This window comes from Dendrobium catenatum, unplaced genomic scaffold, assembly GCF_001605985.2.
Source record: "Dendrobium catenatum unplaced genomic scaffold, ASM160598v2 fragScaff_scaffold_926, whole genome shotgun sequence".
In the NCBI taxonomy this organism is placed as follows: domain Eukaryota; kingdom Viridiplantae; phylum Streptophyta; class Magnoliopsida; order Asparagales; family Orchidaceae; genus Dendrobium; species Dendrobium catenatum.
The window spans coordinates 135,814-155,263 of NW_021319388.1; the positions used below are offsets into that span (position 1 = coordinate 135,814).

A 19,450-nucleotide genomic window follows, 5' to 3' on the forward strand; every position below is an offset into this window, starting at 1 on the left:
CTGCCTTCCAAAATTTACCTCGGAACTTAGTTCGTTAAAACTCCCTCGCCGAATAAGAAAAGCAAGTGGAGGCCGGGGCCGAATTTTCGGAGCCCACATCAGCAAACAATTTCACCAGCAATGGGCAGTGATCAGAGGTCAGCCGAACCAGATGTTTAACCATGGCTAAAGGTGCTCGTCTTAATCCTTCAGAATTCATCAGAATTCTATCAAGCCTCACCCAAATCTTACTCTGCCCAGATTTATTATTCGACCAGGTATATTTGGGACCCAAGAACCCCAAATCATGTAAATCATTATCCACCATGAACTCAGACATCTCTTGAGCCCCTACCGAGAAATTAAATCTCCTTCCACCCTTTTTCTCACTTTGATTCAAACAACAATTAAAATCTCCCCCCACAATCATTGGGAGATCCAAGCTAATCAAAGGGCTAATAGTATTCCAAAGCAACCGTCGGCTATGATAACCTTTACTAGCATAAACAACAGCAATAATCCACCTTTGCATATTAGGAAAAGTAAGACTCCCAATAAGAACCTGTTCCAAATTGGCAAGAACTTCAAACTTTGAAACATCTCTTTTCCATAACGCAATCAAGCCTCTAGATCTACCATTTGCAGGGAAATGAAAAAATTCTCATTCACTGCCAATCAGTCGATCTACCTCCATCCTACTCATATCCATCACCATAGTTTTAACTAATCCAACAAAACAAACCTCGTTGGTACCAACGAGACTACGCAGGTAATGCCCCGTCTTCTTCTTCCGGGCGCCCCTGCAGTTCCAGATCAAGATTGAAGACATTAAAAAACAAAAGGGGAAGCGTCCCTGCTGCTAGAACCAATAGGGGAATCCTCCCCACCATTAGTAACATCTGTCATTTCCTTCCTCCTTTTCCTAAACTCTGTATTTGACTAAGTTCTTTCATAAACTTAAATCTGTTAGTTTTTGGCAAGGCAGGTGGCATACCTGCCGTGAAGGGTAGAGGTTTTTTGAACCCCATTCTGTTCTGCTTATGAGTAGGTCTCAAAGTACTCTAAGGAGCTTCGACCTTCCCCAAATCAACCTGCTTGGGATTATTCTGTAATTGTCTATTGTTGTTACTAACAAAATTCCTCCCAGGAGGGCGAGTACTCCTTCGACGAGGGGGAACCTGAATCCACGGTCCCAGCTCATCATCATTCTCCAGATCGCAATCCGGCCTAATAGAGGTTCCAGCAACAGCCCCCTTCTTAGCCTCCTTCTCCCCTTCCACACTACTAATACCTCCACCCTTCTTCTGACTACCTTCTTCAGTTTTAATCACAGGATGGGTACCCAACTTGGTTTGCATCTTATCAGTTCGCTCAGTCCTCCCCGAGGACTGATCTGAGCTTTTCACCTTTTGTTCACTATGTTTTGACTGCTCCCCTGTTCTTCTTGTCCCAGCATCCCCTTGACCACCACCCTTCAATGGACAATGATCTCTCCGATGGCCTATTTTACCACAACCAAAGCACATCATGCCAATGCCCTCATATTCTACCTTCTGGTAGAATTTCCCATTCCATCCATTGACCCACACCCCAGCCTGAAGTTTATCAGCCAAATTCATCCGCACGCAGACACGAGCGTACTCTCGTCTTCCCCAAAGAGGAGTACCAATCTTTGTAGCGATCCGAGCAATGTTGCATTCATCCCAGTATTGCAATGGAAGATTGGGCAGTCGTATCCAAACTGGGGACGACAGTCCTTCCATAGAAGCTGGGGAGAAATTAGGTGTCCACCTATCCAAACCCACAAGATTACCTCCGATAAACCAAGGGCCGCCCCTTAGAACTTCATTTCTAGCTTCAATAGAAGTAAAAATGCAGATAAAACAGTCCGCACCCAATGAGGTGAGTTGAAACTCCCCAAACCTCCCCCATTGTCGTTGGATCTCCGATTTCAGCAAAAAGAACGACACTCTTCTGCCCAAAATCTTTCCCACAACAGCTCGATCAAGCATCTCCATATTAGCCTTAACTCTTTCCAAATTTAAATCAATGGAAATCCCGTCTCCTGAAATAGCATTGAATTCTTCCGGATGCAGGATCGGGACATGATCCAGCTTCTTCCACGGATTCCCCATACTATTCGCAAACACAACTCCCTGGGTCATCTTCTTTCCCTGGCTCTCCCCGCAGTTCCCACTCGACTGTCCTGCATCAGCATTTCCACAATCATCTGGCGTGCCTCCAGTCAATTTGCTCAAACCAGAGGAGGAACTCCCCGCTCCGTTCACACCTACAGCAATTTCTACAGCAGCCTCCCTCTCCGTCATCACCATCCCTTCCTCCATGGTTACATTGTTCAGCACCTGATTATTCCATTCACCTACATCCGCACTCACCTCCATTTGACAATGTTGTCTCGACAATGAAGCATTCACATCAAATATTTCTTCCATATCTTCCCTACAATCCTCAATCGGAGCTAAGTCCTCGACCTCCATGGAAGATGCCGTCGCAACGAACACCGGGTTGAGCTTCAAACTCATGACCGGATTCGTTTCCATCTCCATCGCCTCCCTCTGAGGAGGATCCTCTTTCCTAGCTGCAACAGACTTGATCTGGCCAGATCCATTCTTCCCGATCTGCTGAATCCCTTTAGGATCCAGGTTTCTCGACTTCACCTCCCATCGACCTTCCAACGATCCCTCCGAACCCGATTTAGCTGCATCCCGACCTTTCCCTTTCGTCTTTACCATCACGGGTTTACTGGGAGATCCAGCTCCCGATCGCTCGCCTTGCTTCTTCGAACTGCCAGATCCAACTCCCGATCGCCGTCGCTCTTTGCCGCCATTCGTTCTGTCACCACCGCCCCCGCTTGAGTGGGGGGAGACCTTCGGTCACCCCCCGCCATACCAAACCTTCAGTCGCCCCCCGCCATACCCAGAGCTTCTCTCACTACAAATCGCCTAGAGAGAGAAAGAAACGGGCAGAAATGACGCTTCTAGAGAGAGGGAGAATACATTTATAAGAGAGAGAACCTCTCTTGACTTGGGTTCGGGTAAGGGCAGAGAGGAGCTCGGGTTGGGTATGCAGGTGGAAGGCGACAGGCACAGGGGAAGATGGAGTTCGGCCTGGAGATCGGGCGACTCCGATCGTGGAGGTCACAGCTAGGTAAGAGAGCTCCTCTCTCTCTCTCTCTCTCTCTCTCTCTCTCTCTCTCTCTCTAGACGGAGGGAGTAAGGAGGTCGGGAAAGGGGTTCGGCCGAAGAAGCCCGTGAAAGGAAGAAAATTAACTACACAGCTAGTGAGCTCCCTTACTTCCGATCGGAAGGACCGTAGCTTCCGATCCTTAGGGAAGGGATGGCATCGGAGGGGCGAAGTCGAAAACCAGCGAAGGAGTTGAAGAAGCAGTGAGAGGGAGAGGGGGTAAGCGAAGAGAGCTCGTGCGTGGAAGAAGCCCGAAAGCTTCACCTCCTCCTCATTTTATTGGCGCGAAGGAAAGATCAGTCAAGGCGAGGCGTACAAGAGACGTGCGAGACGCGATGCTCGGTCGTGCGAGGAGTGGCGACGACGTGCGAGTGGCGACGACGTGCGAGTGGCGAATACGTGCGAGGTTCGGCGCATAGTAGGCATGCACGATCTCATTTTTCTTTTTTTTTTTTTTTTTTTTTTTTTTTTTGATTTTGTACTGGAGGTCAACAGAAAGCGGAAAGGAAAAATTTTGAAAGAGAAAGAGGAAGAAAATTGGGATTTTGAATTTTTCTTCTACTTTTGACTACAGAGAAAAAGTACTTTAAAATTATTAGAATTTACATAAGTTTATTTTTTCTAATTGAAAGAAAATTTTATTGCGATAGGAAGAATTCAAATGACGTAAAGTTTGATTCAACAATGAAGGAAAGGAAAATTCATTTGGAAGAAAATATTTTGTGAGATAATTTATATTATAAAGATAGATAGTGTAATAATAATGGAGGAAATTTGATGTTTGTTTTTGGATGATATTTAAGACATCCAATTTTAGTATTATCTTGTAGGCATTCAAATTTAGTATTAATTAAGATATTATTGTGAAATTTTGAACAGTGAAAGATCTTCATAATTGAGTTGAAATGAGTGTTAAAAAATCCACAGCAAACCTCAAGGTTTGGAAAGAATTAAAGCTTGAAAATATTCAAAGTAGGTAATTACAGTTGTGTAAAATTTCATTATTTTATTTTCATTTCAAATTTGAAAGTAGTATTTTATTTAATTGTTTTACTTATTTTTTATCACTATTATGAGTAAGAGAATGTAAATTCAAATGCATATATGATGGTTGAAAATTGATATAGAAATTCTTATGACTGAAAATGATAGAAAATATATATTGATATTATCAAATCAAAGTATGAAAATACATGATAGTTATTTACATATAAGAATACAAGTAAAGAATGATGAAAGAAATTATATAATTTATAACTAAATGAAGAAATGAAAAATGGAAAAGGATAGGCATGCAAATTATAGGAGTTTACCCTTGTATGGTGCTGGCTGAGGAATTAACGTACCCGTGCAAGTTAAAAGGAAAATAAAATAGTTGTACATTTATTAATATATTTAGATGGTGTTCATGTACTAAGAATAATGATTGACACCATAAAAAATTCACCAGGTCAACACATAAGAAACAAGAAAAATCATAAGTATTAGGTATGCACCCGGTGTTAAATTTATTGTGGGTAAAGCATTACAAAAAAGAAAATGCATATGTTGGAATATTGGAGTAGAAGCTTTTTACACTAGGTCCAAAACTTTATAAATGGCACATACAAACTTATAAGTCCCATATATCAAACTATCTTTACAAAGAATATAAGTACAACCAAATAGTCAAGTCATAGTGTACTGTAGCATACCTCTATGGTTTCATTTCGTTCTCTTGAAGGATCCCCACCCTGTAATAATGAAGGACGATACCAAGGGTAAATGAAAACTTAAAAATATGCATTAACTGAGTTTTGTTGTCATGAATTAAAGCAAAGGCAATGGTTAGGCAAAAAACACCTCCCGAAGATGTCATCTTACAAGAATGCATCTTGAAAGGCACACATGTTTTCAGGTATTGTCAAAATCAAACAAAAAGAAAAAGCATATTCTCCATATGATCTCACCACAAGTTTAATGAGAAAGCTATCAAAACCAAATAGTGAAAAAATTAAATTCTTGCATAGAAAGAGGTTAAGTGGAAAATGACAGAATAAGGGGGAAAATATGGTACACTAAGGGTATTACCAAATAGCTGCTAAGCTAAGAGCTATATAAAAGGGAGTACAAATAAGAGAGTTCCATACGTGATTATTAATAGGGTTGGAGAGGTGAATGTGAAACACGCTGGGCACAAACAACTAATCAATGTACAATAAAATAGGGGTAAAATAGCTTTGTAATACATGTATGTGGTAGTGATTTAACCAAAAAAAAAATTGAGCACTGACAGGACGGCAATGGCCAGCAGTGAAAATTACAATAAGATTCCACAAAATTGTACACCTTTCCAAGAGAACTTAGACAATCGCACGAATCAAATATAGGCCCACACTTTAACATCCGATCGCACAACATTTGGTAGGCATATTGATATAAATTTAGAGTGAAATAGTTTTGGAAAATATCTGTACCATTACCTTATGAAAACTACAATTTATGTCAAGATTATCTTGAGTGAGTGAACGCAAACATGACCTTACTAGTTTTTCATAATCTCTAATAATAGGAAAGTCAGATATACATATAATTATATATTTGAATAGGACCTCAAATTATAAATAACTATTCATCCATATTTATGCAGCCAAACAATATCAAAAATTTTAACATGATATGCCATCATCATCATCCAGCTGGCAAAAGAATCGGATAGGAAATACTTGATTTCAAGTATTTCCAAATCACTTCTATAGCAAATCTCGATGCAAACTGCTGTTAGCAGCAGGAAAAACAGCAAAACAGTGGAAAAACAGGGAAAATCTGAGAGAAATTTGGAGAAACAACTTGTATTTTACTAGTAGATGCAAGAAAAATAGCAAAGATACAAGAATCCTCTATTCAAGAGAAGGATCGCACTCTCCCAATCTCTAGAATTAGTTCTAGAGCCCAAGCCACCAAGAAAACCCTAATTCCAATCAATCAAAACCTAATCCCTCCTAATCTCCCTCCTCTTACTTAATACAAAAAATTTCCTAATTGATTTTCCCTCCCTAAGCCTAGCCGCCCAACCCAAATTGAAATTGAATCAAGTGGGGCCCCCATGTGGGCGGGCCAAAAGATGGGAGTCCGCCTCCTGTAGACCTGAACCGGCCTTTGGGCCGGTTCTGCTGGTTCCTTGTGAACCGGCTGCACATCAATACCGCGCTCCCAAAGAACCACCTTGTCCTAAAAGTGAAAATCAGGAAATTGATGTTTCACCCTCTCGTATGGCTCCCACGTGGCCTCGTAGTCTAGAAGGTTCTTCCACTGGATCAACACTTAGTTTCTTCTTCTTTCTGGTGAACCCCTATCAGTTCTAGCGGTTCCAAAACCACCCCTAAATCCTCCGTCAGAGTCGCTGGTAGCTCGGGGTTGGCTGTATAATCTCCAATGGCCTTCCTCAACTGTGATACATGAAAGACTGGATGTATGGTCGCCGTTGGTGGTAGCTTCAGTCGAGATGCTACTGCTCCGATCTTCTCCAGCACTTCATAAGGCCCAAAGTACCGAGGAGCCAGCTTCTCATTTCTCCTATTGGCGACTGTTTTCTGTCTATATGGTCGGAGCTTCAAATACACCTTCTCCCCCACTTCAAATTAGATGTCCCTCCTATGCCCGTCCGCTTGCCGCTTCATAATCTGTTGAGCTCTCAGTAAATGTCTCTTCAATTCTTCCAGCACTTTATCCCTCTCCTCCAAATACTCCTCTACTGAAGAAACGGGAGTACTACTACTCCCAAAATGCACCAAGTGAGGAGGGTCCCTTCCGTACAACACCTTGAATGGGGTCATTTGTGCAGCCAAGTGGAAAGAGGTGTTGTACCAATATTCCGCCCATGACAGCCACTTAGCCCACTGCTTGGGCGTATCCGACATGAAGCATCTCAAGTATGTCTCCAAGCTCCTATTGACCACCTCATTCTAGCTATCTGTCTGCAGGTGGTAGGCGGTGCTCCTTTTTAGAACTGTTCCCTGCAACTTGAACAACTCTTTCCAGAAATGGCTAAGGAACACCTTATCTCTGTCTGACATGATTGCCTCTGGTACCCCGTGCAATCTGACCACCTCCCTGATGAAAGCTGAGGCTACTGTCACCGCAGTGTACGGATGTCGGAGAGGAATGAAATGAGCGTACTTGCACAATCTATCTACCACCACCAAGATCACTGTGAATCCTTCTGAATGAGGCAGTCCATCTATGAAATCCATGGATATCTCCTCCCATACCTGTCCTGGTAATGCCAACGGCTGTAGTAGTCCTCCTGGCAATATTGCCAGATATTTGTTCCTCTGACAAACTTCGCACCTTGTCACCATCTCCTCTACATCTCTATGCATCCCCTTCCAGTAAAGCTTGACTGTCAGTCTCCTGTAAGTCTTCTGCACTCCTGAATGGCCCCCGACTGCGCTCCCATGAAATTCTTGGAGTAAATTTGGGATGTGGATCGAGGTTCGGGGCATCACAAATCTCCCCTCAAAACAGCAGTCTGTCTCCATCCAATGAGTACCCTGGGTAACTACCATCCTCTTTTAGTAAATCTGACCTGATCATTCCCAAATATTTATCTCTAGAACTTTCTTCTCTGAAGGACTCCCAATCCAGCATCAAAGGCACGGATAGTGTCACTGCTTGCAGCTCTCCCATACATCTGGACAAGGCATTTGCCACCTTATTCTCCACTCCTGGCCTATACTGGATCTCAAAATCGTACCCTAACAACTTGGACAGCCACCTTTGATGCTCCTCTACCACCATCCATTGCTCCAACAGGTATTTCAGGCTCCGCTGATCTGTCCTGGCAATGAAATGTCTCCCAAGCAAGTAGGGCCGCCACTTCTGGATGGCCAACACGATGGCCATTAATTCCCTCTCATAAACTGATTTCAGTCTGGCTCTAACAGTCAACACCTAGCTGAAATAGGCAATAGGCCTCCGATTCTGCATCAGCACTGCACTAAGACCGTACTCGGATGCATCGGTCTCCACAATAAAAGTCTGAGTGAAATCTGGAAACGCTAAGACCGGCACCGTGGTCATCGCCTTCTTCAAGCTCTCAAATGTTGATGTGGCTAACTCCCCCCATAGGAGCCCATCCTTCTTCAACTGCTCAGTAAGCGGCCATGCTATGGAACTATACCCCTTGACGAACCTTCTGTAATAACCTGTCAGTCCTAGGAATTCCCTCAGCTCCTTCATGTTTTTCGGTACTGGACATCTTATCATTGCTTCAATTTTGGACTGATCAGCTGCCACCCCTCCTTTTGAAACCACATGGCCCAAGTACTCTACACTAGATTGTGCAAAGCAACATTTCTTTAAATTAGCCCTCAACTGGTGCTCCTGCAGTACCTCTAACACCTTTTTAAGTGCTCCAGTGCTCCTCCTCTGTCATGCTGTAGATCGGGATATCGTCAAAGAACACTAACACAAACCGTCTGAGATAAGGTTTGAAAACCCTATTTATCAGGGCCTGGAAAGTCGCTGGAGCGTTGGTGAGCCCGAAAGGCATCACCAAAAACTCATAATGGCCTTCATGCATTTTGAAAGCCGTCTTGGGTACATCCTCTCTTCATCCGGATCTGGTGATAGCCTGATTTCAAGTCTATCTTGCTAAAAATCACAGTTACACTCAATTCATCTAGGAGCTCGTCGATGACGGGTATAGAAAACTTGTCCGGGACAGTCTCCTTGTTAAGTGCTCTGTAGTCCACACAAAACCGCCAGCTGCCATCCTTCTTCTTGACCAAAAGAACGGGACTAGAGAAAGGGCTGATACTGGGTCTGATGATTTCTGCCTCTAACATTTCTTTAATCAACCGTTCAATCTCATCCTTTTGGAACTGAGTGTAGCGATAGGGTCGTACACTGATGGGTGATAACCCCTCCCTCAAAACTATGGCATGCTCCCTCTCTCGCTGCGGTGGTAACCCCTGAAGTAGCTGAAAAACCTCTTGGAACTGCTGAATCAAAGGCTGAATGGAGAGAGGGATGTCCCCTCCTTCATCCAATCTCGCTCCCTCAAAACTGTGTAGCTCCACCAAATACCCTCCGTCTGCCGACTGAATGTGCCTCACCATGGTTTTAAGAGAAACTAGGGATTTGGAAAGTCCCGCATCTCCCTTGATTACCACCTTCTTTCCCTCTACCGTCAGCTCCATCGTGAGTGCTCCCCAATTCACCTTGGTGTCCCCCAAGGTTTGCAGCCATTTCATGCCCAAGATGACATCTGTACTCCCAAGCTCCAGCGGAAGGAAATCTTCCTTCACCTGTATCCCCTGGATCGTTAGTCGCACTCCTCTGCAAATCCCCTGACCCCTCTCCATCTTCCCTGTGCCCATCATCACCCCATAACAGCCAGAGTCCACCAATCTCACTCCTAGTTGATCAACGATCAGTGTGGAAATGAAGTTGTGAGTCACCCCACTATCAATCAGCACCACCACCTCCTTGTCCTCTATCTCTACCCTCACTTTCATGATGTGATTTGTAGTGAATCCCACCACTGAGTTCAGGGAAACCTCTGTCATATCCAAGTGTAGCTTCTCCTCCATCTCCTCCTCTGTCTCTAGCTCACCTCCCTCCACAGTTTCCTCGTCATCGCAGACGGTGAGAACCTGAAGAGTTCGGTCCTTGCACCGATGCCCTGGTGTGTACTTCTCATCGTAGCGAAAACACAACCCCTTAGCCCTCTTCTCCTGCATCTCTTTCTCTGTCAGCCATTTGAAATTTCCGCCACTTCCCCCTCTTCCTGTCCTCTCCCTTGGTGCTTCTCGTGGTACTCCCTGGGCAGTTCCTTTGGGGGCTAGGAATGTAGTCGTCATCTTGTAGGATCCCCCAAAGCTACTGCTACGAGCTCCCCTCTCCAAGTGCTTCTGGTCCTCCACCAGCTGTGCCAACTCCATGGCTTCTCCCAAGTCCCGTGGTCGCATCACCCTGACAGCTGCTCTGATCTCCGGTTTAAGGCCCTTCATGAAGTTCCCCTCCAACACGGTCTCAGAGAGACGATCCAGCCTGCTCGCGAGCTACTCAAACCTGTCGCGGTGCTCGGCGACCGTCCCCTCCTGTGTCAGGGCAAAGAACTGCTCGTAGAAGTCTCCTACCCTACTGGTTCGGAAACGCTCTAGCAGACAGTCCTTGAACTCCCTCTAGCTTCGAATGGGCCGCCTCATGTCCCGCTACTGGTACCAAGCTAATGCTTTCCCTTCCAAACACAGTCCTGTCGCTGTCAATTTCTCCTCCTTGGTCAACCCATTGACCGCATAGTATCGCTCCACCTTGTAGATCCAGCCATGTGCGTCCTCGCCCTCAAAGATGGGGATCTTCAATTCCCTCACCCTCGGGTCTCCACCGTTTCCCCTAAATCCTCCGTAACCCCCCGCTCCCCGAGGGGGAAAAACTCCCCAATGGTCACGACCTTCCCTCCGCAGATCGTACCCATGTCCTTCCTCATACTCCTCCCTTCTCCTCTCCTCTTCAGCACCTCGACGGTAGAACTCATCCCTTCTCCCAAAAATTTCAACACCTCTTCTCTCATAGCCCATGCTCATCTCCTACCTAGAAAGTGGTTCTAGCGGAGGCATTCCGTCATTCCTGTCAAGGATCTCCACTTCCGTAATGTCCCTTCCCCTCAATGGGTTCGAGTTCCCATATCTCCCATTGTCGTCGGTGGCTTCCCTTGCTTCCGATGTCGTCGGGTTTGGCTTGCCCTCCAACATCTTCTTCATCATTTCCTCCAAGTCCGTGAAGCTCCCATCCATCTTTTCATGGATGGATGCGAATTGATTTTGAAATTCAGCGGTTCTTTCTTCCAAATCGGCCTTCAGTTGGCCGATTTCTCCCTCCAGAACTTCTACCTTCCTTCCGGCCATCTTTTCTCCAACGGTTGTCGAGAATTCCTCTTGCGGAAGACGATTCCTTGTTGAAATTTCGGAATTTCAGCCGCCGATGGTCCCAAGACGATGCTCTGATACCAATTTGATAGGAAATACTTGAATGATTAGGGCATCTCCAACCGAAAATCTCATTTTTCACTCCAAAATGCAGTAATAAACTAAAATGCAGTAACTTGTCTCCAACCAAACTCTATTTTCTAACATCAAAAAAAGAATTAATATATATATATATATATAATAGAAGTGAACAGTGCAACGCTAATATTGGCGTCGCACTGTTCACCAGCAACCAAATAGCGAATATTTTGGCATTCCATTGGAGCAAACGAGCGACGCGATACATGCGTTTGAAGTTTGGTCGGAGAAGGCCTTAGTGCCTAGAGACAACATCTCCAACATTCTTTTCTCTCTCACTCTAATTTACTTTTATAGATCCTTCAATTTAATCCATCACTGGAACTCCGGCAATGACATAACTCCTCTTTCATCAATGGAAGATATTCTCATTCCTCAATTTTTTTTGTCAAATATTAAAATATTATTCTTCTTCGACTTACACCAAAAAACCATCCAACTTATAGATCACATATTCTTAAAAATTTTTATGCAAAAGATTTTGAGAGGGTATCTTGATGGATAAAACCCATGTCCAAGAAAACAATCTCCACTAGTAGATAACCCTCTCCCAACCTTCAATACATTGTCTGAACCTTACTTATCAAAATTGTGTCACTAAACTCTATTCCACCATTTCTCCACCACTTTCACCATACGTTCTCACCCTTGATACTTTTTATGAAAGATGGTTCACCATTAGCGCTAATTGCAAGCTACAAACCATTCTCGTGTTCTTCAATTAAAGAATGAACTCCATTATATGCATATGAAGGGTTAGACGATGGCTCAATATTTATCTTTAATCAAATTCAAGGTTGACACCATTGTTATTGCTGGTTCCTCACTAAATCTTTAGGATATTAAACTTGGCACATTCAATGAGCTGTCTTCTTACCAGACCATCAAAATAGCAATTCATATAAAGTTACCTCTTAGTCTTGATGTTCTTTACTCCCTCTTATGCAGCAAAGAAACAAATCTTGCCATGGAAGCTCCTTGGGAATTGCAATTGCTCTAGCTAAATGAATCTCCCATGGCATTGTCCACAACTTCTGGTCGAGGGCATTTCACACAATTCATTTTATACATAGTACAGGTTGATCACCTCAAGGATCCTACAAATCAAGTAGTTCCTCTTCGTTAGTAAGGCTTTTACTACTCCTATAGCGTGCAAAATTTGAGGACAATTTGGATATGTTTGAATTAAATGTCATATGGTCATTATCCAAACTATGATATTCCCAATCCTCAAACTCTATTTTCCACTCCATCACAATCTTCCTTGGACTAGCATGCTGGCACCTGACTTTTTGCTTTCACTTACTACTTCCTCCATACCCAAAATGACCATAGGACATCATATGGAGACCCATTTTATAACGGGTTATCTAAACCCCGAAAAAAAATCTCAGCTTGCACCACTCTCTTGCTCCCAATTATCCAAAATGTTATTCATTCATTGTCAAATAAGAAAAATGGAGAAAAACTATGTCTTAAGGACTTAAAGACTTGAAGTCAGTCACAAGGCTCCTGTCTACTTGTTCCACCTTTCATAGATCAAAATATTCTTTATAACAAGTGGGTCTTTAAAACAAAATAATATTTGAATAGTGTCATTGCTAAGCACAAAACATAATTGATTATGCAAGGCTACAAAAAAAACAGGCACTGATTTAACGAACACTTTCAATACTGTTGCCAAAATGCCTACCATATGAGATGCAGCTCTAAACGACAATTGAAGTCTCATACAATTACATGTTTCAAATACTTTACTTCATATCACTCGAAGTGAGATCATTTACATGAAGCAAACATAGGGATTTCATGATTCTCAATATCTCGATCATATATTTCTTCTAATAAAGGCTATATATAGTCTAAAGACGACACCTAGAAAATGGTTTGCCACCTTCACCAGTTATTTACAGAAGCTTGAATTTTCTTCTAGCACAACAAATCCACCTTTATTACACTATAAAGATCACAAAATCACATTATATAACATAGTCTATGTAGATGACATATTACTAACAGAAAATTCCAGTGCAACCATCAATAAACTGTTGCAAAAATTACATAGTTGCTTCAATATGTAAAATTTTGGTACTAATCATTTTCTTGGCATGCAAGCATTGCTCGCAAACTGAGATCTTAACCTTACCTAGTCATCCTAAGCACTGGAGATCCTTTAGCAAGCTGATATGGCTAATGTAAGCCTATTAAGAATATGATTCCTGTCAAACTACGTCTAACTGATTCAACTTAGCTGGCATTCAGTAATCCTTCTCTATACTTGCATCTTATGGGATCATTGCAACATCTTACTATTATTAAACCAAAATTTTATCTTACCGTGTCAACACATACATGCTCTCTCAATATTCATTATCAATTTATCAAACGTCTTCTCAGATACATCAAGGGCACACTATTACTATATTACATATCCTTTACCAATATGTAAAAGGCCTCTAAGGTTTCATGCATATTCTTACTTAGATTACGCAGGATGTCCTCAAGATCGAAAATCTACCACTGCTCTCTATGCTTTCTTAAGTAGCTCTCTCACCTCCTAGTGTGTGAAGAAGCAAACTAATGTCACGCGTTCAATGACTGAATCTGAGTATTATGCACATGCCGCTTAAGTTATGGATCTTATATGGCTTCTTTGGATGCTACATGAGCTTGAGATTACTCAAACATCAACCGCACCTCCATGTTGGCATAATATTACAACTATTATGGCCTCAGCAAACAATCTAATTTTTCCTGCTTGCACAACATACATTGCAATCGACTATCATTTTCATTAGAGAATGAAAATGCATCGAGTTCAAAGACATTTTTGTGCATCATGTAGTCTCATCTAATCAAACTACAGATATTTTCACTAAACCTCCAATACTACTCATTTTCAACAACTTAAAGACAAGTTGTTGATCCAAGCATGGACCCCAAATTGGGGAAAATTTTATGTCTCCTTCATCATTCAACTGACAACAAGACCACCACTACTACTGCAATGATCATCTAACAATCCATTTATAACAACTAAAATCAATCTCCACCCTTAATCAATGACATACAATATATTTCTTTATCATTACATATTATGAATTGTATATAAAAGATGGTCATTGTATCACTTGAGGCTTAGTAAGGAAAAACTAAATGATATGAAAGTTATATTCTCCTTATTTCCTGCATTTCTATGTTTCTTTAAATTCTTCTTATTTCTTGCATTTCTATGTTTCTTCAAACTCTTCTCATTTTGTATGCATAGATTAATTTTCATCTACAAGTTTTAGTTCCATCAAGAACGCCCTAAACAACAACAACATCAAGCCTTTATCCCACTATGCGGGGTCGGCTACATGAATCTTTTTTCTCCATTATGCACTACAACAACAACAACAACAACAACAAGCCTTTGTCCCACTACGTGGGGTCGGCTACATAAATCATTTTTCACCATTGTGTCATGTTAAAAGTCAAATTCTCACTTAAATCTAATAAAGAAAGATCATTTCTAATATTTTCTAACCAAGTCGTTTTAGGTCTATCTCTACCTTTCTTAACATAAGTCAAATCTAATACCTCAACTTTCCTAACAGGGTCATCGAAAGGCCTTCGTTTAATGTGGCCAAACCATCTAAGGCGACTCTCTCTAATTTTATCTTCCACTTAAGCTACTCCAACCTTTTCACATATATGCTCATTTCGTATCCTATCTCTACGGGTAAAGCCACTCATCCACCTAAGCGTCCTCATCTCTACAATGCTTAGGTCTACCTCTACCGTTCTTAACATAAGCCAAATATAATACATCTAATCTCCTAACCGAGTCATCGGAAGGCCACCGTTCTTCTCTCCATCAAGAACGCCCCTCTGGAAAAAAATAATTGTAACTTTTTTTGCCCTAGCTTACAATTAAACAAATGGCAACTTTATCTTTTAGTTGATTTTTTACCTCATATTCATGAGAGCCTTAAGCTATACATGACTCCAATCTTTTAAGTGCATTTATGAATCTAAACAGTATGGGGTTTATAGTTCCATAAAACAAGTTCATTTAAAATAAAAATAAAAACAATATAGCCATTAAATTTAATCCAATTTATAATTGACAAATAACAACCGTATTTTTAGTTGATTTTCCCTTCATATTGGCATATCATTCAAACCTTTGTCCTCTATTATTTTTCTTTTTCTTTTACCTTTTCTTGGGGTGTATGAATGTGACCCTCAAGGCCTCAACACTAATTTTAAATTTTTGTAGAGCAACTTTTTTTATTAGATTTAGATGGGAATTTGACTCTTAACAGGACACAATGGAGAAAAAGAATCCATATAGCCAATCCCACAAAGTGGGATAAAGGCTTGTTGTTGTTGTTACTATTGTAGAGCAACTTTTTTCCATCATATGATATTTATTGATTTAGAGAAAACATATGATAAAGTTCCAAGGGAAGTGCTATGGAGAGTTCTAGAAAAGAAAGGGGTTAATAATACTTATATTCAAGTCATTAAGCATATGTATGCAGGAGTTGTTACTTATGTTCAAACACAAGGTGGTTTAACCAATTATTTTCCTATTTCAGTTGGATGGATTACATCAAGGATTAGCTTTAAGTCCATATCTTTTTGCTTTAGTCATGGATGTTCTTACTAGACATTGGTAAGAGGATGTAACCTGGTGTATGTATTTTGCTGATGACATTATTCTTGTTGATAAGACTACAGAGGGAGTTGAAGGTAAACTTGAATTATGGAGGTCAACCTTAGAGCCTAAAGGTTTTTGTTTGAGTAGATATAAAATCGAATACTTTGAGTGTAATTTTAGTAGTAATAGATCTAGGGGGGAGATTGTAACTTTGGGTAATCAAGTCATTAATAACATTATGCATTTTAGATATCTCGGGTCTATTGTTTAGAGTAATGGTGAAATAGATGGGGATATTATTAGTCTAATTCAAGTTGGATGGTTGATGTGGAGGAATACATCGAGTCTGATGTGTAATAGAAAAGTCCCACTCAAACTTAAGGGAAAATTCTATAATATGGTGGTGAGAATCATAAAAGTAAGTTAAGTGTTGCAGGATTTGAGGATCCTCAGGTGAATGGGTGGCTTTACTCTTAAAGACAGAATGCGAAATGAGTATATACATGAAATGGTTAGAGTAGCTCCAGTGGCAGATAAGATTAGAGAGAGTCGTCTTAGATGGTTTGGTCACATGAAATGCCAGCCTTCTGATTAGGATAGTAGATGTATTAGATTTAACCTATATTAAGAAAGGTAAAGGTAGGCCTAAAAAGACTTGGTTAGAAAAATATTAGAAATGACCTTTTTTTAATCAGATTTAAATGAGAATTTGACTCTTAACAAGACGCAATGGAGAAAATTGATTCAAATAGCCGACCCCATGTTGTGGGATAAAAGCTTGATATTGTTGTTGTTGTATTCAAGCATTTGTCCTTCTCAATAATATGTAGCTCATCTAGATTTGTTTGTTGGAAGTTTTAGCCACTAATCAAAATGTCTTAGGTTTGAAGCTTGTATGTGTAATGTCTTTATAAGTTTATCTTTAATTGGTTCAAAAGTCACCAAAATAATAATAAAGCTAATTGGTCACATATGTTCCTGTTAGTTTTTCTAGGTAAATATGTCTTTTTTTACATAATGCAAAATGAGTATATACGCGAAAAGTTTGGAGTAGCTCCAGTGGTAAATAAGATTAGAGAAAGTAGCCTTAGATGGTTTTGTCACATAAAACGTTGGCCTTCTGATGAACCAATTAAGAGAGTACATATATTAGATTTGGACTATGTTAAGAGAAATAGAGATAAACCTAAAAAGAGTTGGTTATATAAGTATTAGAAATGACTTTTGTTTATTAGATTTGAATGAGAATTTAACTCTTAACATGAAGAAATTATTACGCACGGAATACAGACGGAGAATTTAACTCTTAACATGGAGAAATTATTATGTGCGGAATCCGAACATTGTCCGAACTCCAATCAGAACAGGTCACGTCGCATGTACACTGTGTACAAATTGTACACAGTGTGTGTAGAGGCCGACGTGGCCTGTTTTGATTAGAGTCCAAAGGGAAGCTACGTCCGGACTCCGCATATAATAATTTCTCCTTAACATGACACAATGGAGAAAAATGATTCATATTGCCGACCCCACGTAGTGGGAGAAAGGCTTGAAGTTGTATCATACTAAAAATAACTATGTAGAATGAAAGATTAGGGTTCATATATTTCAGGCATAAAACTATAAAGAATAGCATCTATGGATCTGAAAAACAAAATCATCACTCAGCAACATAAAATTCTAGAAGAATATTAAAAAAAATGATTCATGAATGCTCAACATGGTTCTCAAATGGTAACAAAATGAACCAACTAGTGCAGTACATTCGAAATCCTTACCCCAAAGAACTTGAGAAGGGGGCAGAGAACTGATAAGAAACTACTTGAAGTGCTGCTTGTATTTTCAGAGCCGGCGGACTTACTGTCTGAAATTTGGGGACTTTCGGTGGTGACTGACTCTTTTCTTGTTGATTTCAAAATAACGCTGCTTGTGTGTTGTGGACGACTCATATGCATCGAAACACTTAGAAAGACGGAGTTGAATTTTGAAGCAGAGATGGAATTTTTTATACAGGGAGGAGAATCTGAGAAGTGGAAAGGCTGAGCGCATGAAATCGCACACATGATTTCTATTTTCTTGTTGTTTTCTTTTATCCGGATCTCCCCCAGTCCCCGGTTCTTGGAGAGGGCGAGAGAGGGCGGGAGAGCAGAGCTCGGCTGCACTGCCTTGATAGAAAAACGATAGTTTTAGAGAAAAAAAAAAATCTAGAGCTTCGATTAATCTGTAACATTACCTTACGAGATGTCGACTCTTTTTTTTTTTTTTTTTTAACTTTAGCCTGTTTTAAAGGCCTAGAATTCAGATTCTCTGGATAAAAATCTACTTTTTTTTATTTTTCAATTGCTAATCACAAAATTTAAGATGGTGTGCATAAAAATATTAATTTGCCCAGCCCTTCCTTTTCTTTCATTTTTAGAATTAAAAGCATAGAGTGATATATAAATTAAAAATAAAACATATGTTCACAAATGAGGCCTCAAATATAAAGGATGGAGGATTTATAAAAAAAAAAAAGAAAGATCTAGACAATAAAATCAACGTGGAGTTGACTACATTAATTTTTTTTCTCTAATGTGTTTTGTTAAGAATCAAATTCTTATTTAAATCTAATAAATAAATGTCATTTCTAATATTTTCTAACTAAATCTTTTTAGTTCCACCTTTAACTTTATTAACGTAAATCAAATCTCATACATTTACTCTCATAATTAAGTCATCGGAAGTCCTCTGTTTAATGTGGCCAAACCATCTAAGGTGACTATCTCTAATCTTATCTTCCATTGGAGTTACTCCAACCATTTCATGTATATGTTGGTTTCATATATCTTTAAGAGTAAAGCCACTCAACCACCTGAGCATCCTCATCTCTGCAACACTTAACTTGATATTATGTTTCTCTTTTAATGGCGAACATTTGCACCATAAAGCATTGCAAGTCTCACTATCATCTTATAGAATTTTCATTTAAGTTTGAGGGGACTTCCCTATTACACAACAAGCCATATGCATTCCTCCACCTCATCCATCCAACTTAAATCCTACTAATAATATCATCATTTTTTCACCATCACTCTGAATAACATACCCAATATATCTAACATGTGTACTCTTATTAATGATTTGATCGTCCAAAGTCACAATCCCCCCCCCCTCACTAGATCTATTATTATTAAAATTACACTCCGTATATTTGATTTTAGATCTACTCAAATGAAAATCTTTAGACTCTAAGGTTGACCTCCATAATTCAAGTTTACATTCAACTCCCTCTTTAGTCTTATCAAAAAGAATAATATCATAAGCAAACAACATACACCAAGGTACAACCTCTTGCAAATGTCTAGTGAGAACATCCATGACTAAAGCAAAAAAATAAGGGCTCAAGGCTAAAATAGGAAAATTCTTAGTCAAACTACCTTGTTTTTGAAAATAAGTAACAACTCGTGCATACATATCCTTAATGACATGAATATAAGCATTATTAATCTCTTTCTTTTCTATAACTCTCCATGGCACTTCTCTTGGAACTTTATCATATGTTTGCTTTAAATCAATAAATATCATACGT

General features: G+C 40.3%; 1 protein-coding gene across 1 annotated transcript in view; it reads right to left on the reverse strand.

Moving 5' to 3' along the window:
- The window catches only part of LOC110115111, a 63,891-nt gene extending 45,724 nt beyond the window's left edge, over window positions 1-18,167 (reverse strand). The window contains exons 1-3 of the mRNA XM_020848247.2: window positions 18,116-18,167; window positions 17,661-18,047; window positions 4,878-4,916 (exon numbers count right to left, since the gene is read on the reverse strand). Coding sequence (XP_020703906.1) covers window positions 4,878-4,916; window positions 17,661-17,945 — 324 coding nt within the window. The 5' untranslated portion in view covers window positions 17,946-18,047; window positions 18,116-18,167. The remainder of the gene's footprint in view (window positions 1-4,877; window positions 4,917-17,660; window positions 18,048-18,115) is intronic.
- Window positions 18,168-19,450: the final 1,283 nt, after the last annotated feature.